Source organism: Pelophylax lessonae (genome assembly GCF_965119305.1).
Source record: "Pelophylax lessonae genome assembly, chromosome: 6".
Lineage (NCBI taxonomy): Eukaryota > Metazoa > Chordata > Amphibia > Anura > Ranidae > Pelophylax > Pelophylax lessonae.
The window spans coordinates 103,646,833-103,673,872 of NC_138773.1; the positions used below are offsets into that span (position 1 = coordinate 103,646,833).

Sequence of the window (27,040 nt, forward strand, 5' to 3'; positions counted from 1 at the left end):
TCAGCCAAAATTCAAACCATCTATGGCCAGCCTCAGTGTGCTTCCTCTTGGACACCGTTCTAGACACTTCATTAAAAGCATGAGCTGCATAGAATTCAAATTAGGACTACTGGCACTGAGTAAAGTACAACATAATAGCTATTTAACTAAAAAGACACACATATTCCTAAAAAAGAAATACCATTTCTATGACCTTACCTCGAGGAAACGAAATATGACAGACAGAATATTTTTGATGTGAGGGCGGAGGTGTTCGTTAGTGGGGATCCGGTGGATTATTTCTAGAACTAACTTACGCAATTGCTGTAACAAAACAAAAATATAAAATGAATACAACATAGTTAGAAGAAACATAAGAAAATGAAATAGTTCTCACTAACCGCATCACTGAGGAGTGGAGAAAGAGAAAAGGAACTTTAAATGTGCCGTCATCCAAGAGTCAACAATTGTTAAAAAGTACACATCTTTATTTTAAGACATAATAAACAAACAACATATTAAAAACCACAGAAATGAAGTCTAATATATGCATTTCTGGACAAACTGAAAATGTTGCAGTATGTGATAATCAGCTTTTGTCCACAAAAGATAATAGGGCAGGATCAACGCGTTTTGTTATTAACGCTTCATGAGGATCCGTGCCAGCAACAAAGAAGCTGCACAGATTAAAATTGGAAAAGATTAGAACACAATTAAAGTTTAATATTTTAACAAAAAATTACAACAAATGATTACAAATGAAAGCTTATAAAAAACATTGAAGAGAGAGGGAAAGAAAAAGAATGTTCTCCATAAGCTTTCATTAGTAATCATTTGTTGGAATTTTTTGTAAAATTATTATACTTTAATTGTGTTCTAATCTATTCCAATATGTGCAGTTCTTTGTTCCTTGTTGCTGGCACGGATCCTGATGAAGCATTAATAGCGAAACGCATTGATCCTGCGTGCTTATCTTTTGTGGACAGAAGCAGATTATATATCACATATTGCAACAGCTTTTCAATTTGTCCAGAAATGCATTTATCAGACTTTATTTATGTGGTTTTAAAGATGTTATTTTTTCTGTGTCTTAAAATAAAGATGTATACTTATTAACAATTGTTGACTCTTGGATGACGGCACATTTAAAGTCCCTTGTCTGACTCTCCACTCCTCTGTGGTATGGTCAGACAGAACTATTTCATTTTCCCATGTACCTTTTAGAGGGATGTAGCCTATAAGAGTGCATTTCTGACTTCATCCACATGATTGTTTCATGTAAGAAGCAAAATAGCATTCCAGGTCAGCCTATAATGGCCTACAAAAGGGACAGCAATCAGATCTTATCAGTTTACCTTTCAGCACCCTTTGTGAACTCTTATTAAAAAACAAACACACAGCTCACACATAAGCAACTTTCACTGCGCGCACGCACTCACACATACACACCAAGAGTCACATCTTTTGGGCTCAAGTCTGATAATCTCATCATTTTGCTATTTAGTTGAAATGGACAATATCAGATTCTTTCACTCTGTGTAGTTTACAATACACACGTATTAAGGTCTAAGGCCTCGTACACAAGCAACGATTATCGGTCGACCGATCGTCCGACTTTTGTCCAGAGTGGTGTTTTGTTGGTTGGAATGTGCCTAGACTGCACACGAATTTTCTCAGCCAACAAAAACCAACTTCAGAAGTGATGTCATGTGCTGGTTTACTTTCCGTGTGTTTTTTCTTCTCTGAGCATGCCCAGTCTTGCTCATCTGATTTGTCTGCCGAAATCTGTACTGACTGACAGAAAATCGGCCGTTGTGTTGACGGCCAACAAAAATGTTATAGCCTGCACACCAGATTTTTTTCGGCCGAAAAGTCGGAGTCAGTTGTCGGAAGCATCATACTAACAAGCCGAAAATCGGCCAATCGGACGTTGGCCGAAAATTCCCGGCCAATAATCGATGCGTGTGTACGAGGCATAAGGCTAGTCATAGATGCCTCATTTTTTATTTTCAAATCAGCCAATCATAGGGTTCCCCTAGTCGCACACATGAGGTGGATGGAGGAATCCCCCTCCTGCTGCGTCATTGGATTCTGACAGTGGAACTCCCCCGCTGCCCGAATACACTGATCAGAGGCTGCAGCTGGCTGTTGGAAAAAAAAGCTTACCAACAGTCCCATTCAGCATTCATTATATTGACTTCTGTCGAGCAGAAATGGCCATAGATGGATCGAAATTCGTCTGGTCTCTGCTGAACTGGCCAAAATTTTAATCCATCTATTGGCAGCGTTAGAGTATTATGCATTTGACAACTGTGACAGTTATCAGCACAGGCATTACTTAAAGAAAATGGTTATGAGAAACTGGTGAATCAGTGGGTTTGGTTCAGCTTTAACCCTGGTTCACATTTATGCAAATCTAAAGTGGTTCAGATGCATTCCAGAATGCATAGATTTGAATGTCAAGTGAAATAACATTGTTTTCTATGACGGCTGCGATTCTAAAGCTTGTTTAGTGCGGTGCAATTTTTAAACTCCATAACTATCAAAATTGCATTAAAATCGCAGCTGTCAAGCACAAATCGCACTCCAAACAGCATAAAAATTGCACTACATAGTACCACATCCAGTGTGAACATAGGCTTTAATATAAAACATATAAGAGTAGCCTGATGCAACATAGTCACTATTAGTCGAGTTGGACAATTACGCAATAGCACATTCAGTCTAAGGATTACCTGTGCCGGTTTCTCCTGTAGGAACTGGACTTTCCCATGTTGTAGGAAGGTTAGAAAGCGTGGGATAATATGCTCCAGGAAGGTGGAATACTGGGCTGATGTAGTGACATTCTGGGGGGGGAATAAACAAAAGCCTATAAGAACATAACCCCTTAAAGTGCACACAGGCCAAGACTACGGACAGTAAAATCCAATTACATCTTCTTAACAAGTGAAAGAGCTGTAAAACCAGTAATCTATCTGCTGTTATTGTGAAGTTCTTCTTTTTTAAAGATCAAAACAAAGAACACATTTTTCCCCAATGCTTGTAGAAACTGTGGTGGATGAGGGGATTTTTTACTGCTTGTTCAAAACATTTAAAGTGGTTATCCCACTTATTGTTGTTACTACAATCATCTCGGTTATAATAAATGCTGTGCCCCACTGTATGTGTTTTCTAAAAAATCCACTGATAAATAACGGAATTTTTGTAAAATCTTACCTGTAAAATTCCTTTCTCAGAGTCCTCTGACAGTCACCGCCAGTCATCACTGTTGGGTATTGACTTCCTATCCGCAGGAATAGCTAGGCATATAGACTTAGTCCAAAGACAAAAGGCATTAGCATATACACACCCATGGGGGCTGTCCCATCTGGTCAATACCCCCCCTGCATCACCACTCCCAACTCAGTTTGGTAGCATAGCAGTAGGTAATAAGAATCCCAAAAGAGGGGCGGGGGCGGCGACTGTCGGAGGACTCAGAGAAAGGAATTTTACAGGTAAGATTTTACAAAAATTCAGTTTTCTCTTACGTCCTCCGACAGTCGCCGCCACCTCTAAGTCATCACTGTTGGGATGTCCCAAAGCAGTATAGACATGAGGGGTGGGAGACGCAACCGTAGAAAAGGCAACACAGTACCCACATCAGAGAAAGGAATCTTACATGCACTGTAAGAGAACCAACTGGGCAACAGAAAAAACAATGCTCAACAGGAGCAACAGCCCAGGAAAGCAAATGCCAACAGCCAGGGACCCAGAAAAAAATTCAAGGGTCCATCATGGCACTGCCACACTGAGAACTTTGCGGCCAAAAGAAGCATCAGCTGATGCCAGAACATCTACTCTGTAGAATTTGGAAAAAGTGTGCACCGACGACCAAGTCGCAGCCTTGCACACCTGGGCCACCGAGGCCCGATGCAAATAGGCCCAGGACGCGCTCAAAGACCTGGTAGAGTACGCTTTAACAGGGAAGGGCGGAACCCATTCCTTCAAGGCATAAGCCTGCACAATGGTCTGTCTGATCCATTTGGCAATAGTTGCTGCAGACGCAGTCATGCCCTTCCGAGATCCCTCAGGAAGGACAAATAGGGAATCCGTCTTCCGAAAGGATTCCGTAGACGACAGGTAAACCCTGATCGCCCTTACAACATCCAAGGAATGCAAGGCAATCTCCTTAGGATGCTTAGGCTTCGTACAAAGCGAAGGCAGGACAATGTCCTCATTAAGGTGGAACTCCGAGATCACCTTGGGAAGGAAGGATGGGGGTGGTCGCAAAACCACCTTATCCTTGTGAATTAGCAAGTAAGGGGAGCGGCAAGACAACGCCGCCAGCTCCGACACTTTGCGAGCCGAAGTGATCGCGACCAGAAAAGCAACCTTTTTCGACAGCAGAGGCAACGATATCTCCCGGATGTTCTCAAAGGGAGCATGCTGTAACACGGACAGAACCAAGTTCAAGTCCCATAAGATAGAATGTCGGTCACCTCCCGGGCCGCTCGAGCACTCCTGGTGCCCCCCTGGTGATGCAAGCCACCGTGGTAGCATTGTCCGTCTGTACGCGGACAGGCAGGCCCCGGAGACGGTCTGACCACTGGAAGAGACAGAGTTTGATCGCTCGTAACTCCAGCACATTTATCGGAGGGAGGACTCCTCCTCTGACCAAGTGCCCTGGGCAGACAGGTTGCCCAGGACTCCACCCCAGCCCGATAGGCTGGCGTCCGTGGTAGCCACCGTCCACACCAACGGACGGAAGGACTTGCCTTCCGCCACCGACGGGGACTGGAGCCACCACAGACGAGCCAATCTGGTCTGATGACTCAAGGAGACATCCAGATCCAAGGACTGAGGCAGTCCGTTCCACCTGGCCAGGATCTCCGAGAGCCCGCGTGTGGAACTGAGCAAAGGGTATTGCCTCGAAGGCCGAAACCATCAACCCCAGGCCCCGCATACAGGTCCTGAGTGACGAGGATGGGTTGTCCCTGAGGGACCTGAGCTTGTCCTCCGGCAAGAACACCTTTGCCTGAGCAGAGTCCAGAACCATTCCCAGGTAGGGAAGGCGAAACGATGGAGACAACGCCGATTTTTGAACGTTGATTGTCCATCCGAACTCCTGGAGCGTCTGTACCGTGATGGACAAATCGCGCACAAGGTCCTGGCTGGCACGTGATCTCAGAAGCAGATCGTCCAGGTAACCCAGGACCGCAATGCCCTGGGCCCTCAGCAGGCCCAGAACTGGCGCCAACACTTTGGTAAACACCCTTGGTGCCGAAGCGAGACCGAAAGGTAACGCCACAAACTGGTAGTGGTCCTCTGCGATAGCAAACCGAAGGTACCGCTGATGACCCTCGAAAACGGGGATGTGCAGGTACGCATCCTTCAGATCTATCGAAGCCAGGAATTTTCCTGGACTCAAGGAGGCCACCACCGAACCTAGACTCCAACTGAAACTTCCGAACATGCACGAAGTAGTGCAGCGCTTTCAGGTCCAGAATAGGACGCACTTTGCCCTCCTTCCTGGGCACAGCGAACAGATTCCAATAAAATCCCCGAAACCTGTCCCGATGAGGCACCGGGACAATCACTCCCTGAGCAAGCAGGTGCTGCACCGCTTGATGCAAGTCCTGCAGACGCCCCGGAAGCAGAGGAAGATTGGAGGGAAAGAATCTGTCCGCCGGCCGGGAAAGGAATTCGATCCAGTAACCCGATCGAACGATTTCCTGAACCCACCTGTCTCATATCTGGAGCAGCCAAGGGTGGAGGAAACCGCGCAAACAACCCCCCACTCCTGAAATGGGTGAGGGCGCCCCTTCAGGCAGAGGCGGATTGACCCGCCGAGCCGGCATTGCCGGACTTCTGCTTACCCGCCCAGGGCTTCTTCTGGCTACCCTGGGCCTTGAAGGGCTTGCCCTTGGATTGGTTCCGAAAGGCACGAAAAGACCCCTGATTGGATCTAGGCGCAGAACCCCGCTTGCCTCGAAAAGACTTGTTCTTCGGGTTCTTGGGCAGTATAGCGCTCTTGCCCCCCGTGATGCCTTTCACCAGGGTGTCCAACGCCTTGCCAAAAAGGCGAGAGCCAGCATAGGGAAAATCAGCAACAGTTTTCCTTGAGGACTGGTCGGCCGACCAGCTCTTCAGCCATATCAGTCGCCGGTTAAGCACCGCGACACTAGAGAGGCGAGCCACCAAGGGGGCCTCATTCAAGGCTGCATCACACAAGTACATGACTCCTTGGTGGATCTGATCCACCATTTCCAGCCGGGCAGGTGGAACACCATCAGACATGAGATTGCTCCTAAGCATCTTAGTCCAATCAGCCACCGCCTAAGCCACCAGAACGGACGTGAAAACGGGTTTGAGCAACGAACCCGCCACCGTATAGGAATGGCGAGCTAGAGACTCCAACCGCCGGTCCGTGGGATCCCGGAAAACCGGGGTATCCTCCTCAGTAGGAACCAAGGTAGCCTTGTTCAACACGGCCACAGTGTTATCTACCTGTGGAGGCACACACCATCGTGATTCCGTAGCCGGCGCAAAAGGATAAAGCAATTTGAACTGACCAGGTACCAGGAATGGAGGTTTCAACGTGCGCCACATATCATTAACACAGTGTAATGGAATTCCGCTGGGGAGGGGAAAACCTGCGCAGACTTGCGGGTCCTGTGCGTCCCAAATGAGGACACAACGCCCGGAGGACAGGGCTCATCCTCTAAATGTAAGGTGTCCTTTACAGACACAATCAACTCATCCATGGTCGCCCGTTCTTCAGGCGACCCCGGGGAGGAGGTATCAACCCCCTCCATCTCAGCCTCCCCCTCAGACCCCGGGGGGTCCAAGGATGAGCGGGACCCTGAAAAGGGCACGCTCGCAGCAGCAGCCATATCCCCATCTGATCAGAAGAGAGAGAGACAACCTGGGCCTCTTTCTCGCAGCGCGTTCAGACATCAGCATTCCCGTATTTGCCACTAAAGTCGCCACCACAGCAGCCAGATCGGGTCACAGCGGGGCCACAGGAGAACTGGGGCCCCCCACTAAAGCTGGAGGAAACTTGCTTTCCTGAGAATCCATTGCTCAAGTTATCAGAACAAACTACAGTGCAATACAAAGCACTGTCCCCTTTAAGAAACGCTGCGGTGTGCGCAGCCCACCGCTACTGCAACAGTGATAAAAGACCACCAAAGGAGAAAAGAAACTGAGCTAGAAGCGATAGCACAGAGGGAAATTGAGAGTGATAACCTGCAGAGCTAGCAGAGCGTTGCTACCGATGTCCTGCTGCTGATGGAAAGGAAGTGCTGCTGGAGAAGGCTGGACTATATGCCAGACCCTGGAAAAATGGCTGCCCCATAGGGATGCATTGGAGGCTACGCCAAAATGGCCGCCGACATGCGGCCGGACCGATCGTTCCACCGCCCACAAAATGGCAGCGAATGGCGCCAAAATAACATGCAGGATCGCCCCAGAGGAGCTACACATGTTAGCTCATAGTAAAGATGGCGGACCGCGCGAAAATCAGCCGCTGCGGTCGCCGCATAACCAGAAACGTCTGCACCCCCAACACAGGGACAGGGACCCCCGGGCACATACAGTATCTGCACAAGCGATCCCCACAGGGATCGCACAGGAAGTCACACAGGCACAGACATGGGGAACACACAGCAACACAGACTGCCACCCCAGACAGAGGCCCCACACAGAAGTACTTACCTGTACCAGATGGCGTGGGGAGCCTCTAAGCACGGAAAGCCTCTGTCCTCATCTGACAGGGAGTGCCGTGAGCCAGGGACATGACGCTGCAGCACCGCAGACGAGTCCTGTGAGGTAGCCACCTCCCGGCTGCATCCCTGTAGTGAACAGGGATGGGTTCGTTCGTAATGCCAGGGCGAACCATAGCTGAACGCTCGATGGCGGGCTGGGGGTCCATCTGACCCTTCTGCTCTGGAGAACCAGGGCGGTCAGTCCGAATCCCAGCACCGCATGATCCATCTTCATCCGAAGAGAAGACCAACACTAGAAGCTGACAAAATAAACAGCTAGTAAAGTAAGAGAAAAAACTGACATTTTTAAAGAAAATCAAATAAAAGATTAGGAAGGCTGAGACTGAAGCCCCAGCACAAGGTAAGCCTGACTATTCCTGACGCTAGGCAGATTAAAACTGAATTGGGAGTGGTGATGCAGGGGGGGGTATTGACCAGATGGGACAGCCCCCATGGGTGTGTATATGCGAATGCCTTTTGTCTTTGGACTAAGTCTATATGCCTAGTTATTCCTGCGGATAGGAAGTCAATACTCAACAGTGATGACTTAGAGGTGGCGGCGACTGTCAGAGGACGTAAGAGAAACCTTATTTTATAGCGCCAATCGACGGTTACGTGACCGGCCGTCTCTCTTCTCTCCAGGTCTGACAGCAAAGAATCCCCTACTGACGTCAGCTGGGAAGAGGAGAGAAGGAAAGAGACGGCCGGTCACGTGACCGCGGAGTGGCACAAAAAAATAAGGTACTTATCGGCAGATTTTTAGAAAACACATACAGTGGGGCACAGCATTTATTATAACAGAGGGGATTGTAGTAACAACAAGTTATACCAGCAGGAAGGGGGGGGGGGGCGGCGCTGGTATGAGCTGACAGGCAGGGAGGGAGAGGGGGATGAGGACACAGGAGCACAGAGGGGAGCCAGGCTGTGAATGACGGAAGCATGTAAACTGACCACGGTGTCATGGCTCAGCAGCCATGATAAACCTTGGTCAGTTTACAGAAGGGAGGGTATAGCCAGGCAGGATCAGCCAGGTATTTCAGGTGTTACAGGGGGCCAAATGACACAGCACAAGCACTGTGCTGTATAACATGCTTTAAGGGAACATGATCCAATTTTTTTTTAAGTTAACAAACACTAAAACTTTAGTATGCATAGCCTTGCCAAAGGTTTACTTTATTAAGCAATCCATAATCACAACCTCTAGTACCTTAAAGGGGCTCCGTCATTAGAAAAGTATAGGGACTACCAATGTTGCCTTCTCTTGAGTTGATTTAGCGGTGTCTGGATTCATTACTTGAGTCACTAACCCAGAACAAGCATACTGTAAATGGATGTCAGAACAATTTTGAACTTGTTCCAGGTCAGAAACTCAGCACTGAAACCCAAGAGTCAATAAGACTGATAGAAAATGAACAAATTTTCTCATAGGAAAGGTCAGCAACAAGGGGATGCAGGGGGCCACCCTATCCTATAAAACACTAAGCACGTGGTACCTATCAACTTCCTCTTATTAATGAGAAAATCCAAAGTACCTACATCAGAAAAGAATAGTGCGGGAGCACTTGTTTTAGTCTAGAAAAGGCAAATTCCAATAACAGCACCACACAATGAAAGGATGGAACCATTTAATGAAAAGGCTTTATAAGTGAAAATCTAAAGAAATTCGGTCATCAGACTAGACATTTTTACAACAGTTTAATATTAATTTGTTTTTTTTAATTAAAGTGGTTGTAAACCTCAGATATGAAATATGAACATAGCATGTTCCTCTAAAGTGTGTACTTGTCTCTGCTGTCTGTAGGAGTCACTTCTGACAAGTTTTCCTGGTTTTCCTGACACCAGGAGAAAAATGGTGACAGGGGAGGGACCCCCAGTCGATTGACAGCCTCAGCTCAGTTCTGGTGTGATGTGTGGAGGAGGGGGGGGGGGGTGTCCCTTCCCTCCAATAAGTTTTTAGAACTCTACAGCGTAATTTCAGCTTTCCACCCTATTTTGTTTGACAGCTCACACAAGCTTTGTAAAATCTGCACTTTGAACAGATGTAGAGAGGAGAAGAAAGCAGATAAACAGGTACAACTTATGTAGGAAGATTTGTTTCATCTCCGTGTATCACCTGGGGCCAGTAACTTTACTGTATATGTACAGGTTTACAACCACTTTATACTGCCTGGATTCTTAGCTTTCCAGGTGGCCTCTGCTGCTCCTTCACCCAGCCTCTACATCACATGTAATAGATAATGATGAAGCTGTTTGCAGAACAGCTCCCAGACACATCCTCAGTATATGCAAACAAATAGTTATCAGGCTACGATTAGGAGCCATTCTCCTACACACATCCTCATGACATGGGTAAAATGACAGGTTTCAGGGAAACTACTCCTGAACAGTGACACCATAAGTTAAACAGCCTTGAATCTGTGATTAGCATGTGATGAGCAGCTAACAGTCTCAATGCATGTAACTAACAGTGCTGAGGCTGTGTACCAGAGATGCTCTACTGTACATGGCCCCAGGGTATGTAATGGGCTGAGGCTGTGTTCCAGAAATGCTCTACTGTACATGGCCCCAGGGTATGTAATGGGCTGAGGCTGTGTTCCAGAGATGCTCTACTGTACATGGCCCCAGGGTATGTAATGGGCTGAGGCTGTTCCAGAAATGCTCTACTGTACATGGCCTGAGGGTATGGAATGGGCTGAGGCTGTGTTCCAGAAATGCTCTACTGTACATGGCCCCGGGGTATGTAATGGGCTGAGGCTGTGTTCCAGAGATGCTCTACTGTACATGGCCCCAAGGTATGTAATGGGCTGAGGCTGTGTTCCAGAGATGCTCTACTGTACATGGCCCCCAGGTATGTAATGGACGGAGGCTGTGTTCCAGAGATGCTCTACTGTACATGGCCCCAGGGTATGTAATGGGCTGAGGCTGTGTTCCAGAAATGCTCTACTGTACATGGCCCCAGGGTATGTAATGGACTGAGGCTGTGTTCCAGAGATGCTCTACTGTACATGGCCCCAGGGTATGTAATGGGCTGAGGCTGTTCCAGAAATGCTCTACTGTGCATGGCCCCAGGGTATGTAATGGGCTGAGGCTGTGTGCCAGAGATGCTCTACTGTACATGGCCCCAGGGTATGTAATGGGCTGAGGCTGTTCCAGAAATGCTCTACTGTACATGGCCTGAGGGTATGTAATGGGCTGAGGCTGTGTTCCAGAAATGCTCTACTGTACATGGCCCCAGGGTATGTAATGGGCTGAGGCTGTGTTCCAGAGATGCTCTACTGTACTTGGCCCCAGGGTATGTAATGGGCTGAGGCTGTTCCAGAAATGCTCTACTGTACATGGCCCCAGGGTATGTAATGGACTGAGGCTGTGTTCCAGAGATGCTCTACTGTACATTGCCCCAGGGTATGTAATGGGCTGAGACTGTTCCAGAAATGCTCTATTGTGCATGGCCCCAGGGTATGTAATGGGCTGAGGCTGTGTGCCAGAGATGATCTACTGTACATGGCCCAAGGGTATGTAATGGGCTGAGGCTGTTCCAGAAATGCTCTACTGTACATGGCCCCCGGGTATGTAATGGGCTGAGGCTGTGTTCCAGAGATGCTCTACTGTGCATGGCCTCAGGGTATGCAATGGGCTGAGGCTGTGTTCCAGAGATGCTCTACTGTGCATGGCCCCAGGGTATGCAATGGGCTGAGGCTGTGTTCCAGAGATGCTCTACTGTGCATGGCCCCCGGGTATGTAATGGGCTGAGGCTGTGTTCCAGAGATGCTCTACTGTACATGGCCCCAGGGTATGTAATGGGCTGAGGCTGTGTTCCAGAAATGCTCTACTGTACATGGCCCCAGGGTATATAATGGGCTGAGGCTGTGTTCCAGAGATGCTCTACTGTACATGGCCTAAGTATATGTAATGGGCTGAGGCTGTGTTCCAGAGATGCTCTGCTGTACATGGCCCCGGGTATGTAATGGGCTGAGGCTGTGTTCCAGAGATGCTCTACTGTGCATGGCCTCAGGGTATGCAATGGGCTGAGGCTGTGTTCCAGAGATGCTCTACTGTACATGGCCCCGGGTATGTAATGGGCTGAGGCTGTGTTCCAGAGATGCTCTACTGTGCATGGCCCCAGGGTATGTAATGGGCTGAGGCTGTGTTACAGAGATGCTCTACTGTCCATGGCCCCAGGGTATGTAAAGGGCTGAGGCTGTGTTCCAGAGATGCTCTATTATACATGGCCCCAGGGTATGTAATGGACTGAGGCTGTGTTCCAGAAATGCTCTACTGTACATGGCCCCCGGGTATGCAATGGGCTGAGGCTGTGTTCCAGAGATGCTCTACTGTACATGGCCCCAGGGTATGTAATGGACTGAGGCTGTGTTCCAGAAATGCTCTACTGTACATGGCCCCAGGGTATGTAATGGGCTGAGGCTGTGTTCCAGAGATGCTCTACTGTGCATGGCCTCAGGGTATGCAATGGGCTGAGGCTGTGTTACAGAGATGCTCTACTGTACATGGCCCCAGGGTATGTAATGGACTGAGGCTGTGTTCCAGAAATACTCTACTGTACATGGCCCCCGGGTATGTAATGGGCTGAGGCTGTGTTCCAGAAATGCTCTACTGTACATGGCCCCAGGGTATGTAATGGGCTGAGGCTGTGTTCCAGAGATGCTCTACTGTGCATGGCCTCAGGGTATGCAATGGGCTGAGGCTGTGTTACAGAGATGCTCTACTGTACATGGCCCCAGGGTATGTAATGGACTGAGGCTGTGTTCCAGAAATGCTCTACTGTACATGGCCCCCGGGTATGTAATGGGCTGAGGCTGTGTTCCAGAGATGCTCTACTGTACATGGCCCCAGGGTATGTAATGGACTGAGGCTGTGTTCCAGAAATGCTCTACTGTACATGGCCCCCGGGTATGCAATGGGCTGAGGCTGTGTTCCAGAGATGCTCTACTGTACATGGCCCCAGGGTATATAATGGGCTGAGGCTGTGTTCCAGAGATGCTCTACTGTACATGGCCCCAGGGTATATAATGGGCTGAGGCTGTGTTCCAGAGATGCTCTACTGTACATGGCCCCAGGGTATATAATGGGCTGAGGCTGTGTTCCAGAGATGCTCTACTGTACATGGCCCCCGGGTATGTAATGGGCTGAGGCTGTGTGCAGAACTGCTCTCTAACACAGTCTAAGTATATGTCAGGCTCTTCTGAGGAAACCTAACAGACAAGTTTCGGGCTCAAAACTAACATTTTGATCAACGTTTTTGAAAACTTCTTATACTGCATATGCATAAACAGTGCAATAAATGGGCATACATACAGTAATCGATTGACAGAGCACATAATGCAAAGACAGCATGCCAGCCAGTGCCCCAGTTACACCAGGAGACGAATACATACCTCAAAGTTTTCATTGACTTCCTGCATCATTTTCAACTTTGTTTCATCAGCTGATATATACAAAAAACAACAAAATATTAATAAAACAAGAAAAGTGTGCAGTAAAAAGGACAAATCGCTCCATTACAACACCAAACATGACTGACTTTCATGCATAGCTAGCGCTGACACTTTGTAGCTTGAAAGTCATGCTGTCTCTAGCTGAAATATACAGCGTTTAAATCTACACATCAAATACAATTCAGATTTGGCTTCAAATGTTTATGGATTCTAGCTAGTTGACTCCTGAAACAGGTAATGGTCCTACACAAGTTGTCTCCTAAGAACAATAACCTTGATACAGCTGAAAGCATTTTGTTTGTTGGAATTTGGTCATGTCCTGTATAGTTCAGAAAGCCAATAATAAAAACCATCAGATGTGCTCATTCAGTTGCCCTATTTGAACGCTTGATCTTCATGTTGGGTTCATACAATCCCGACTCTACAAATGTACACTATGACATATTCAAGATACGTACGAGTGTTGACATCTGTCAGAGCAGCCACAAACTGGAGGTATTTCTTCATTAGGGTGGTCTGGTCCACCACTGTGGGCCCCGTTGGAGGTACGAATGCCATTTTCAGCTTTTGTTAATATCACTTAGGTGAGCGTAGATATTTCATTCCACCTGTGAAAAAAAAAAAATGGTGATTAGATCCCACATTAACACATATCCATCCATGTGATTCTACAAACATATCATGATTTAAATACACATCTCTGGCTTTATAATCAGAAAAATGCAAAAAGCTGTTCAACACTCCAATGCTAAACTTTGCTTGAGAAAAGTTCTCTCAGCTGGGGGCATCAAGCCAAAGAATTTTAGGCCCCTTTCACACATGCTGTCCGTTTGTCCGTTTTTCATCCATCCGTTGACGGATCAATGCATCTCTATGTAAAAACGGATGACAACGGATGATCATCCGTTAAAATCCGTTTTCATCCGCTTCCGGCAATGTCCGTTTTTTTTGAACGGATGAATGCCCTATTTTTAATCATTTTTCAAAAAACGGATCGGACGAAAAATGGATGACAATGGATGAAAAACAGATGACAACGGACGGAAAACACGACAACGGACGGAAAACGGACGGAAAACTGATACATTTTGACGTGACTGAACGGACCGTATGTGTGAAAGGGGCCTTATACAGGCCAACATGGGTCAAATTCCAAATCAATTTCTTTTCCAAAATCAGAAATTTGGTGCGTTTTGTATTTCGATGGTGCCACCATTGATTTCAAACTTCGACCAACCAAGCTTTCAATTTTACCGCATGTTGCTACAGAAAATACATTTTGTGGTGGCTTGGAATCATCTTTTCTTTCCAGGTCACAGCTCATGCGCGATTATTATTCGATTCTATTTCTCGCACAACTTTCAGCATTAATAAGAAATTTGTTTTTCAAAAAATTTCCAACATGCCCAATTACTCAAATTCGATGGCCGCACAAAATCAGCTGTTGCTGGTGCGAAATTTGAACTAAAATGTCTAGTTACGATTTTCGAAAGAAAATTATTCGAGGATTCGACCCAAGTATGGCCAGCCTTAGCAAGATGAACTGGCCCATACAAATGATCAGAAAAATATAGGAGAAATACTGTTTACAAAGCGATCGTACGATAACCTGATCGTTAGTACACAGCTTTTGAAATGAATGAACAAAATATGAAAAATCTGCGCAATATCTATTGGTTCCACAATACTGAGACAGAATGATGCAATGCGATCAGTGGGGCTCTATCTGTGTATGGGGTGCAAGATAAATAAATAAAAATATAACTATTAAATCCAAACCTATAGTACAAATGCAATATAACTCTCCTAAGCGTCAGAATTATCACCTGGTATTCTGACAATTAATATTTGTGAATACCAAAAAAGTGCTAGTGCATTAAATCCAATGTGTTTGAATAAAAGTGATACTGTGCCATATATTGTGCAATATGAAAAAAAAATAAATAAAAAAAATTATTTTCGACAAAAAGTACTCTGTAAGGCTTCATGTACACGGGACGTTGTAAATGGCCGTTTAGGAGCAGTTGGGCGTTTTTTTCAGAAGCCCCTGAACCCATCTACATGTTATCTTATCTGTCCATGTACACAGGGTCGTTTACAGTCATTTGCAGGCAGTTGAGTTCAGGGACGTTTTTTGGAATGCAATTATTTGCTTTCGAACGTGTGTTTCCCGGCGTTTCAAACGCAGAAACGCGGCTGAACGTGACCAAACATGCCCGAACGTGATGAACCTACGTTCAGCCACGTTATAAGTTTTTTTTCTTCCATTCAAAATCAATGGTTCCCTATGGGAGCCTATTGATTTGAATGGAAGTCGCACCGCAAGTCGGATCAGGATGATCCGACTTGCGCTGTGAGAATCTTGAGGGGGAACTCCACGCCAAAAATGGGAAAAAAACAGTGTGGGGGGTCCCCACAGGTTCCAAACCAGGCCCTTCAGGGTGTGAACTGCCAGAGGTGCGGATGCAATGCGGGATCACACTGCATATTCGCAGCGTTCCCGCATCGCACAAATGTGAACCGGCACTTAGGTGATTTTTTTAAAAAGCAAATACATCTTTGCACACTGGTACTGACTAGTATTTAGTGTTTCTCTTCTCTCAGGTTCTCTCCCTCGCTTAGCTAACTGACCAGAGTGCTGATGAAGAGGAGCAGAGGAGGGGGCAAACTAGAGTGTCCTCAGGCACCTGACACCCACCTTAACCTATGATGTTATTGGTTCTTACACTGGCATCTGGCCCACACAGTGCCCAAGGTTCTAGTGCTGCACAATAAAAGCTTGTATCTTTGGTTAACAAAGAAGGCAGACCTCCTCCACCCACTTTGTTGACAGTTTTTGGACAATTTGGGGCAAATTTTAGGCATTTTGTCAAGGCACCCCTGAAGATCCCAGAAGGCACCCTGGTTAAAAAAGGCTGCACTATACAACCATGTAGTGGAAGAGCCTGCCAAATTGGATACAGTGAACAGATTGTTCAGGTGTGCCCTCTGACATAGTTCTGGTAAATATCAGGGCCGTTCACACCACATGCACTCCGATTATTCATTTCAGTGCATTCTTAACCACTTCTGGATAATTTTCCCCCTTAATGACCAGGCCCTATATTGCGATTCGGCACTGCTTTACTTTTACTGACAATTACACTGTCGTGCGACGCTGTACCCAAATAAAATGGATGTCCTTTATTTCCCACAAATAGAGCTTTTCTTTTGGTGGTATTTGATCACCTCTGCGATTTTGATTTTTTTTAGGCTATAAACAAAAATATAAGAAGGGCGACAATTCTGAAAAAAAAAAATGTATATTATATATATATATATATATATATATATATATATATATATATATATATATATATATATATATATATATATATATATATATATATATATATATATATATTTTTTTTTTTTGGCTATACAACATTCTCAAAAAAAATCAACATTTTTTAACATTTTAGGCCAATTTGTTTTCTGCTACATATTTAAAAAAAAAAAAAAAATAGCGATAAGCATATTTTGCTTGGTTTGCGCAAAAGTTATTGCGTCTACTAACTACTGGAAAGATTTATGCCATTTTTATTGTTTTACTAGTAATGGTGGCGATATGCGTTTTTTTTAGCAGGACTGCGACATTGCAGCGGACAGATTGGACCGCTAACTGACATTTGACACTTTTGGGGGGGACCAGTGACATTCCTACAGTAGTCAGTGCACTGTTACTGTAATAATGACACTGGCAGGGAAGAGGTTAACACTGGGTGATCAATGGGTTAAATGTGAGCCTAGGGGAGTGGCTTGTGAAACGATCACATAGACCTGTGATCCTATATAGAAGGATCACATGGGCTCTGTGATCATTCCAGAGAGGAGAATGGTCAGCTGTGTTTACAACAGCTGACCGTTCTCTCTCAGCAGGGAGCGGGTATCAGGCAGCAATCGGAGCCGCCTGCCCCATGCATCGTCGTCCCCACTGCCAAGTGAGAGTGCGCCACCAGCGGCGCGTGCTCGCCCCCTAGCTGCAGGCACACGACCGACGTAGGTCTACGTCGGTTTGCGCAGGAGAGCCGCACTACCGCAGTAAATTGGCGGCGGGCAGTTGGGAACCGGTTAAGACAAGTTCACACCATTGCAGTGTGCTAAGAAAAGTACCGCAGATTGCATTTCTACATACCGTGCATAAAACACAATCCAATGCTGGGAAAAGGAAAGTGAAAGTTATGCATTAAAACTAGACATTTTTTATTTATTTTTTTCTAGACATATTCAAAGCAGTACAATAAAAATGTGAAAAATCAGTGCAACCCCACCATAAACCAAAATACTAAACAAGGCTGCAATCACTCCAAAACGCTTACTCTGCGTAAAATAACACAACAACTAATAACAGTGCTGCGCCACATACATAATAATATATATGTGCAAAAAGTAATAAGAGGTTATATGTAACACTCAATAGTACGTTGGATATGTGACCAAGCAAAAGTCTATAATGACTGTTCCAAAATTGTCTGCAATATAACAAAAAGTGCAATAATAAAAGTTCTGGTAAACTTCTTCCCAAATACAGCGCTTGTGCTCCCCTCCACCATAAAAGGAAGGCCGCTCCCCTCCCGTTCTGACCCGTGTAACCAGAAGGTCAGAACCAGCAGCTCCCCTCTGGGGATAAAAGACAATCCTGATATCGATAGACGTAAATAAATCCAAGAGATGTCGATCCTCACATTCTGATAATTCTCGGTATAAATCATAGGGAGGATAGAAGACAGATTCTAGTGCTCTCCGTTTTAAAATGTATTAGAAAAGCAAGGTACAATCTCACTTACATACAAAGCACATGGACAGGCAGGATATCCAAAACACGGATGGCCGCGAAGTACGTCAGATACAAGGCTCCGCCCCTAATACGCGTTGCATCACACGTTGGCTTCTTCAGTAGGGGCGGCCCAGTTAAAGCGGTATTAAACACAGAAGTAAATATTTATTTTAATGCAACTTACCAATTATTGCATGTGGTGGCTGCATTCCTTTTTTTTATATTTTCACCTTGTGATCCAATCATTAAAGCGGAGTTCCACCTAAGAAAAAAAAAATACATAAAAATACCCCCGGGACAGTCAGGGCTAGTGCATTCCACAATGGATAGCCTCTGATCTGTCCCGGGTTGCCCTTACCTGCAAGAAGAAATACTTACCTCGAAAATGTATTGTCCAGCGCTGCCATCCCAGGTGTGGGCAGCTGAAGCCAGCGCGATCCTCTTCTGCGTCCTCTTCGGTCCCGCGATGCACTGCACCGGCCCCGCCGTCACTTCCGGTGCCGCAGCGTCATCCCTGCACAGCTTCTGGGCATGCCCAGAAGCTGTTTAGCAAGGTATGATGGTGCCTGCACCGGAACTGACGTTGGGGCCGGTGCAGGAGCATCGATTGAGCGATGACGTTCAGCTCCCAGGAATCATTGCAAAGCCAGGAAGTGACGAATCGCCATGGCCGCCGAGGGAGGAAGAGGAAGTAAGGTGAGTATATTATCTTCTAAAACAAGGTAAGTAAAAAAAAAAAAAATGCGATTATCCATTTGTGTTTCAGGTGACCCGGAGCGAGAAGATGGACCGAAGATACATTTTAGGGTGGAACTCCGCTTTAAGCTTGTTGAATTTTAACATACCAAGCTGTCCTACAGATGTAGCAGTTAGAGGGATTAGATAAACCATTTACCATTGACAGGGGTTCTTACAATGATCAGATTGTATTTATTTGTTGCTGTAACTGCTTATAAAGTATTAGCTGCTGTTTGGCTTCAATTTGTTTAGTGTATCTAAATCTGCTAGTACATACAACACCCCACTCCCCTACCAGAATGACAATGCTGCTGTCTGCTGTGCCTTCTTTGCTCCTTCATCCAGGATTGTGTGTTACTGGCCAGATCACCAGGTGAAAACAGAGGGAAGAAAACGAATGCAGGCACCACTAGGGACGCACCGATACCTTAAATCGGCCATTGTACGAGTACCGATACTTTCAGCCAAGTGCTCTCCGATACCGAGTGCCGATACTTTCAGCCAAGTGCTCTCCGATACCGAGTGCCGATACTTTCAGCCAAGTGCTCTCCGATACTGAGTGATGATACTTTCAGCCAAGTGCTCTCCGATACCGAGTGCCGATACTTTCAGCCAAGTGCTTTCTGATACTGAGTGATGATACTTTCAGCCAAATGCTCTCCGATACCGAGTGCCGATACTTTTGCAGTGCAATTTGTGTCCATACAAAATGAATGGGCACAAATCGTACTGCAAAGAATCGCATGCAATTTGAACAGGAATGCTGTGCAATTCCTGTCTGAAATGCATTAGGCCCCCCCGTGTAAACCCAGGCTGAAATCACTATGACAAGCCTAGGTTCACACTAGGAGTCGACTAATATTTTTTTTCAGGGCCAATACCGATTTTTTTTTTTTTTTTTTGGCTGCCTTTCAGGCTATCAGGTGCCGATATTGTATGAATTTAAAGTTTTTATTTTTACACTGTCCTTTTCATTTTTTTATCACTTTTATTGCTGTCACAATGTAAACATTCCTTGTGACAGTAATAGGCAGTGACAGGTACTCTTAATGGAGGGATCTGGGGGGTCAGTAGGACCCCAAAACCCTCCTCTGCGCTTAAAAGCTTTCAAAATGTCAAGTTTGGCTGAATACTGAATATATATATATATATTTTTTTTTTTTTTTTTGGCGCCTTTAAGGCTTCAGTACCTGGAAGTCATGACATCACATCCGTCATGACATCGCATCCGGGTTTTTACATTGAAGGCCCGATCAAGGCCGATTCCAGCTTTGTTCAGGTCTTTGGCCAGCCGGCGGATGTGCTCGAACGACGTCCTCTCCCGCTGCTTGCAATAAAAAAAAAAACAAGCGGCTGCATAGCAGCATTGGTTGTTAATACAAGAAAGCCGACTGTCAATTAAAAAAACAGGCATCATCCTGGTACAACCCCTTGAAGCAATAATCGGTAATGTTTCTAAGTTTGTCACCGATACTGATCATTAAAAAAAAAGTGAATATCGGCCCCCGATAAATCGGTCAACCCCTAGTTCACACAGGAGCAGTGGGGAAACTGCATGCGTCTCTCTCTCTATATATATGTGCGCCCGACATTTGGAGCCACTGTACATTGGATTTTTTGGCAAGATGTTGCGCCCCAAAACATTTTGAGCTTATATATATATATATATATATATATATATATATATATATATATAATAAATAAATAAATAAAGGATTTACATAAAAATCTGCAGCATTGTTAACACTACAATCTATATATAGCTTTTTTTTTTTGATCCTCCCGTTTATTTATTTTTATATCTATCTATAAAAATGGACGGATAAAAGAAAAGACCTAAATAAATAAATACCAGTGCCTGACACTTTGATAATATATATATTAGTCCTCACATTTATATATATATATATATATATATATATATATATATATATATATATATATATATTGATCAGAAAAACAGTCCTCGTTTGATATAGCTGGCTGAGAGGAGTGACAGCCCTTTCATGATGTGTCGGCATGATGGGGGACACAGGTGGCAGAAAAACGGGGGACACAGGCTGCAAGACGACGGGGGACAAAGGCTACGAGATGACGGGGGACAAAGGCTACGAGATGGGGACACAGTCTGCATGGTGGCGGGGGACACAGGCTGCAGGACGACGGGGGACACAGGCTGCAGGATGACGGGGGACACAGGCTACGAGATGGGGACACAGTCTGCATGATGGCGGGGGACACAGGCGGAGTCAGGGGTGTACCAATGGAGGGGTAGGGCACAGTGGCGGCTGGTGCTCAAATTTTTTTTTGGGGGGGGGGGGGCGGAAACAGAAAAATGTAATAGGCATTGCTTTGCGGCAAAAAACGCTGTAAAAAATTGCGTTACTTTGAGGTCACAATAGTGTGAAAGGGGCCTTCAGTAATTAAGGTATAGTGTGCCCCCTTTCAATGCAGAGAGACCAGCGTGCCCCCTTTCAATGCAGAGTGACCAGCGTGCCCCCTTTCAATGCAGAGTGACCAGCGTGCCCCCTTTCAATGCACAGTGAGCTGCGTGCCCCCTTTCAATGCAGTGACCAGTGTACATGCCCCCTATAATGCAGAGATCAGCGTACATGCCCCCAATGGAGAGACCAGCATACATGCCCCCTTCAATGCAGTGACCAGCATACCATTCCCCCAATGCAGAGATCAGCGTACATGCCCCCAATGCAGTGACCAGCATACATGCCCCCAATCCCGAGAGCAGTGCATTTACCTGGAGCACAGCGGCGACGGCTTCTCTTGTCTTCAGTCCCGGACTCCCGGCGGGCGGCTTCTTCTCACTCCGGCTGCATGTCTTCTCTGGCCCTCCCGCCTCCTCCTCGGCCAATGGCATGGAGTTTGCCGTGCGGCCAATCAGGAAGCCGGTATAAGACCTGCTTCCTGATTGGCCAGGAGGAGGATCGGTGTGACAATAGCGAATTTTCATTCGCTATTGTCACACAATGGGCGGGCTCTGGGCGCACTGCTCTGCGCCCCGGGACCACCCTTTGCACCACCCTATTAGAGCCTCTGGCTCTAATCAGGTGATTTAAAAAAAAAAACCCATTAAGCTCCATGCGTCCGGCGCCCTGCATGCAGATAAGGGGGCCGGATGCATGGATGGGGGGGCCCTGTATACACCAGCCGCCACTGGTGGGGCAGGGTGGGTGCTTGCCGAGATCTCCAACCCACGTCACCTCTGGTCAGAGATCTCGGCAAGTTGCCTGTACTGTGCATGTGCGTCAACAAATGCCGTGCACAGATAAGTCCTATGCAGTGCACAAAAGAGTTGGAGTTCTCGGCAGGACAATGTATGCTACTGCGGAAGTGTCCGCGGTTGGACTTTTCAGCAGGACAATATATGCTACTGTGCAGGCCCCCGCGGCTCCTGAAGCAAAAATTAAACAACAGTTTGGAGAGCGGGATTTGAGCATCCGCAGTCCCTATTTTATTTTATTGTCTAATAAAAACCCGTGCACAGTACTATCCCCCAGAGTACTATTACAAATGTGAGCATCCACAGTCCACATTTTATTTTATTGGCAAATAAAAACCTGTACACAGTGCCATCCCCCACATTTCTAGTACAAATGTGAGCGTACCTATGTGCTGTTTGAATGGGCAGAGTCGCAGGCAGGAGTTAGCTGAGCTAAGCCTGAAAGGGAATGCTGGGATTTATAGTTCCTCTCCATACAAAAAATGCCACAGGACTTACAAAGCTGGTTCCAGATGCAGTGCGACCTCTCAGAGATAGGCAGCATTGTGTGCTTTGGATCTGTGCTCACACTGATGCCATTTTTATGTTTGAACTCTTTATTGGGTTTTTGTGCAAAAACAAAAGCAATGCGTGTAAATGTACAGTAAAGCACAACAATAAATAGCATAACAGTCTGATTCCGGACAGACACACATTTTAGAAAGAACAATTAAATTCTCATTACTAAACTCACTGATGCGATGTTGAGCTGAGGGGGATCTGGTGTGCCGAGAACCTGTGGAGAGCGAATGTAGCAGGTTTTCAAGGCCTGTGGCCTGATGTGGGTCTGCCATTGTTACCGGTTACCTCTCCAGCCCATGTGAGCTGCGACCCTGGGTGTGAGAACTGAGACATTGATAACTCCAGCATCTTTGTTTTGTGGTTTTTATTTTATTTAAGGGGATGGGAGAAGGGAATGAGTAGGACACTCCTTTAGGCTCAACTAAGTACAACTTGGGAATTTATCCAGAAAATGTCTGTTAACGCTGCCTTGACGCCAGCCGACGCTGGCCAACGCTCACTGATGCTTTGTAACACACTGTAACTTGGAATAAGTGCTAGATCCCTGACTTTGAGTCTAGTAAATCCAGGACTGTAGAATAAAGAGCTTCTGACGCTGTCTTCACTGCAGAGTCACTGACTACTCCCTCCGGCCTTGCACTGGCTTGAGGTAAACTGTTGTGTAATCCAGTATGGCTGCAACTCTCAACTGACACTCTGCACAATTCAGGGCCCAATTGCAGGTGCCCCCTTTAACCTTGAACTCTTCGGGGCTCACTGACTATGTACCCCCCTCTGTAACTTCAGGGTCCTCAACCTAGGTACCCCCTTTACAGCTAGCTGGCACTGGATCCCAGAACCTCTTCCGGAGTGGTCCCCTCTGATTTCAGGCAGACCCCCAGGGGCAATCCTCAGTACTCAGGACCTGTGTAGGCTTTCCTGGGACTGGACCCCTCTCTCTCTCCACTGGTTCTCGGCAGACCGGATCCCCCTCAGCTCAATTCAGCAATCTCTGGATTCTCAGGCGACACCCAGAGACATCCTCTTCCTCTGACAGGAGGAAAGACAGCCGCACTCTCCTTCCTGGGACTCTGCTCCCGCCAAAGACACCGGGTCACGCACTTCCCCCAACCTTATACCCACTCCCAGTATCCTTTCCGGCACAATCTGCCTTCTGGGGTAGTTACAAGCTGGGATGTGTCCCCTAATTTGTCTTCCTCCACTGCCCTATGAGAAGCCTCTCATAAGAGCCAGTGGGGAGACTTCCCCTTCAGCAGGCACATCTGGAAACCATGACACCCTGACTAAAAGAAATCATGGCCCTGCTGTTAGGCAGACAAGGCCTACTATACATTTACCTAGCATCTACCTGTAGAGTGCTACATATATAAGCTGCGAAAGGGTTAAAATCGCACAGGTGTGATTGGGCCCCTAGAAAATTAAGCTTTTTTTGCTATTTATTGTTGTGCTTTACTTTACATTTACACGCATTGCTTTTGTTTTTGCACAAAAACCCAATAAAGAGTTCAAACATAAAAATGGCATCAGTGTGAGCTGATATTATTACAGATCCAAAGCACACAATGCTGCCTATCTCTGAGAGGTCGCACTGCATCTGCAACCAGCTTTGTATTTCTTGTATGGAGAGGAACTATAAATCCCAGCACGTACTTTCAAGCTCAGCTATGCTAAGTCCTGTGGCATTTTTTGTATGGAGAGGAACTATAAATCCCAGCATTCCCTTTCAGGCTTAGCTCAGCTAACTCCTGCCTGCGACTCTGCCCATTCAAACAGCACATAGGTACGCTCACATTTGTACTAGTAATGTGGGGGATGGCACTGTGTACAGGTTTTTATTTGCCAATAAAATAAAATGTGGACTGTGGATGCTCACATTTGTAATAGTACTCTGGGGGATAGTACTGTGCACGGGTTTTTATTAGACAATAAAATAAAATAGGGACTGCAGATGCTCAAATCCCGCTCTCCAAGCTGTTGTGTTTAATTTTTGCTTCAGGAGCCGCGGGGGCCTGCACAGTAGCATATATTGTCCTGCTGAAAAGTCCAACCGCGGACACTTCCGCAGTAGCATACATTGTCCTGCCGAGAACTCCAACTCTTTTGTGCACTGCATAGGACTTCTCTGTGCACGGCATTTGTTGGCGCACATGCACAGTACAGGCAACTTGCCGAGATCTCCGACCAGAGGTGACGTGGGTTGGAGATCTCGGCAAGCACCCACCCTGCCCCACCAGTGGCGGCTGGTGTATACAGGGCCCCCCCATCCATGCATCCGGCCCCCTAATCTGCATGCAGGGCGCCGGACGCATGGAGCTTAATGTTTTTTTTTTTTTTAAATCACCTGATTAGAGCCAGAGGCTCTAATAGGGTGATCCCGGGGCGCAGAGCAGTGCGCCCAGAGCCCACCCATTGTGTGACAATAGCGAATGAAAATTTGCTATTGTCACACCGATCCTCCTCCTGGCCAATCAGGAAGCAGGTCTTATACCGGCTTCCTGATTGGCCGAACGGCAAACCCCATGCCATTGGCCGAGGAGGAGGCGGGAGCGGGAGGGCCAGAGAAGACATGCAGCCGGAGTGAGAAGAAGCCGCCCGCCGGGAGTCCGGGACTGAAGACAAGAGAAGCTGTCGCCGCCGTGCTCCAGGTAAGTGCACTGCTCCTGGGGGGGGGGGGTTGGGCACGCACGCTGAACTCTGCATTGATGGGGGCATGGCACAATGTTCATTGCATTGAAGTGGGCACGCACGCTGATCTCTGCATTGGGGGCATGTATGCTGGTCACTGCATTGGGGGCATGTACGCTGATCTCTGCATTGGGGGAATGGTATGCTGGTCACTGCATTGAAGGGGGCATGTATGCTGGTCTCTCCATTGGGGGCATGTACGCTGATCTCTGCATTGAAAGGGGGCACGCAGCTCACTGTGCATTGAAAGGGGGCACACTGGTCACTCTGCATTGAAAGGGGGCACACTGGTCACTCTGCATTGAAAGGGGGCACGCTGGTCACTCTGCATTGAAAGGGGGCACGCTGGTCTCTCTGCATTGAAAGGGGGCACACTATACCTTATTTACTGAAGGCCCCTTTCACACTTTTGCGACCTCAAAGTAACACAATTTTTTACAGCGTTTTTTGCCGCAAAGCAATGCCTATTACATTTTTCTGTTTGCGCCCCCCCAAAAATTTTGAGCACCAGCCGCCACTGTGCCCCACCCCTCCATTGGTACACCCCTGACTCCGCCTGTGTCCCCCGTCATCCTGCAGCCTGTGTCCCCTGTCGTCCTGCAGCCTGTGTCCCCCGCCACCATGCAGACTGTGTCCCCATCTCGTAGCCTTTGTCCCCCGTCGTCCTGCAGCCTGTGTCCCCCGTTGTTCTGCCACCTGTGTCCCCCATCATGCCGGCACATCATGAAAGGGCTGTCACTCCTCTCAGCCAGCTATATCAAACGAGGGCTGTTCTTCTGATCAATATATATATAAATAAATAAATAAATAAATGTGAGGACTAATATATATATATATATATATATATATATATATATATATATATATATATATTTATTTATTATCAAAGTGATCAAAGTGTCAGGCACTGGTATTTATTTATTTAGGTTTTTTCTTTTATCCGTCCATTTTTATAGATAGATATAAAAATAAATAAACGGGAGGATCAAAAAAAAAAGCTATATATATATATATATATATATATATACACACACAGTATATATCTACACACACACATATATATATATATATATATATATATATATATATATATATATATATATATATATATATATATAGATTTTAGCGTTAACCACGCTGCAGATTTTTTTGTAAATCCTTTATATATATATAAAAAGAGTTTTCTGCAAGCTGTTTTCCCAGACTTTTGGAGCTTATATAAATATATAAAGGATTCTCCCAAAAAAAATCTGCAGCATGGTTATCTCTCTCTCTCTATATCTATCTATATATATATATATATATATATATATATATATATATGCGCGCGACATTTGGAGCCACTGTACATAGTTGGATTTTTCGGCAAGATGTTGCGCCCGACATTTTGAGCTTATATATATATAAAGGATTTACAAAAAAATCTGCAGCATGGTTAACACTACAATCTATACTATGTACTGTACAGCGGCTCCAATTGTCGGGCGCACGCGCAGTTGAGTTTGAGAAATCCAACTCTCGTGCACAGTGTTCGCCGCTGTGCACGGGCATGGACTCTCGCGGCCAGGCATTGCATTGCAAGTTCTATTGGAAGTCTCCTAGCCGCTCGTACGTAGTGACGTCTAAGGTTGAATTATTCGGCAAATTAAAAAAATCGGCACTGCCCGGCCTCCCCGCCCCCCTATGTACACCACATGGCGATCCCTCCCCGATCCTCCATATCCCGACCCATCTACACTACAGGAGACCCCTCACCACAGCAATCCGTCCCCGGCCACCGATCCAGCATCCGCCTCCTCCCACTCACCAGCACCCGGCCCGGCTC

General features: G+C 46.4%; 1 protein-coding gene across 1 annotated transcript; it reads right to left on the reverse strand.

Annotated features, from left to right (window-relative positions):
* On the reverse strand, positions 1-27,040 carry LOC309558639 (transformation/transcription domain-associated protein-like; the record flags this gene model as incomplete). The annotated part of the gene is made up of 6 exons (XM_082261706.1): positions 26,971-27,040; positions 13,636-13,785; positions 13,118-13,167; positions 2,715-2,825; positions 199-303; positions 1-84 (listed from the first exon to the last, which is right to left on the reverse strand). The coding sequence occupies exons 2-6, from the start codon at positions 13,733-13,735 to the stop codon at positions 1-3; spliced, it is 450 nt and encodes a 149-aa protein (XP_082117832.1). The 5' UTR covers positions 13,736-13,785; positions 26,971-27,040.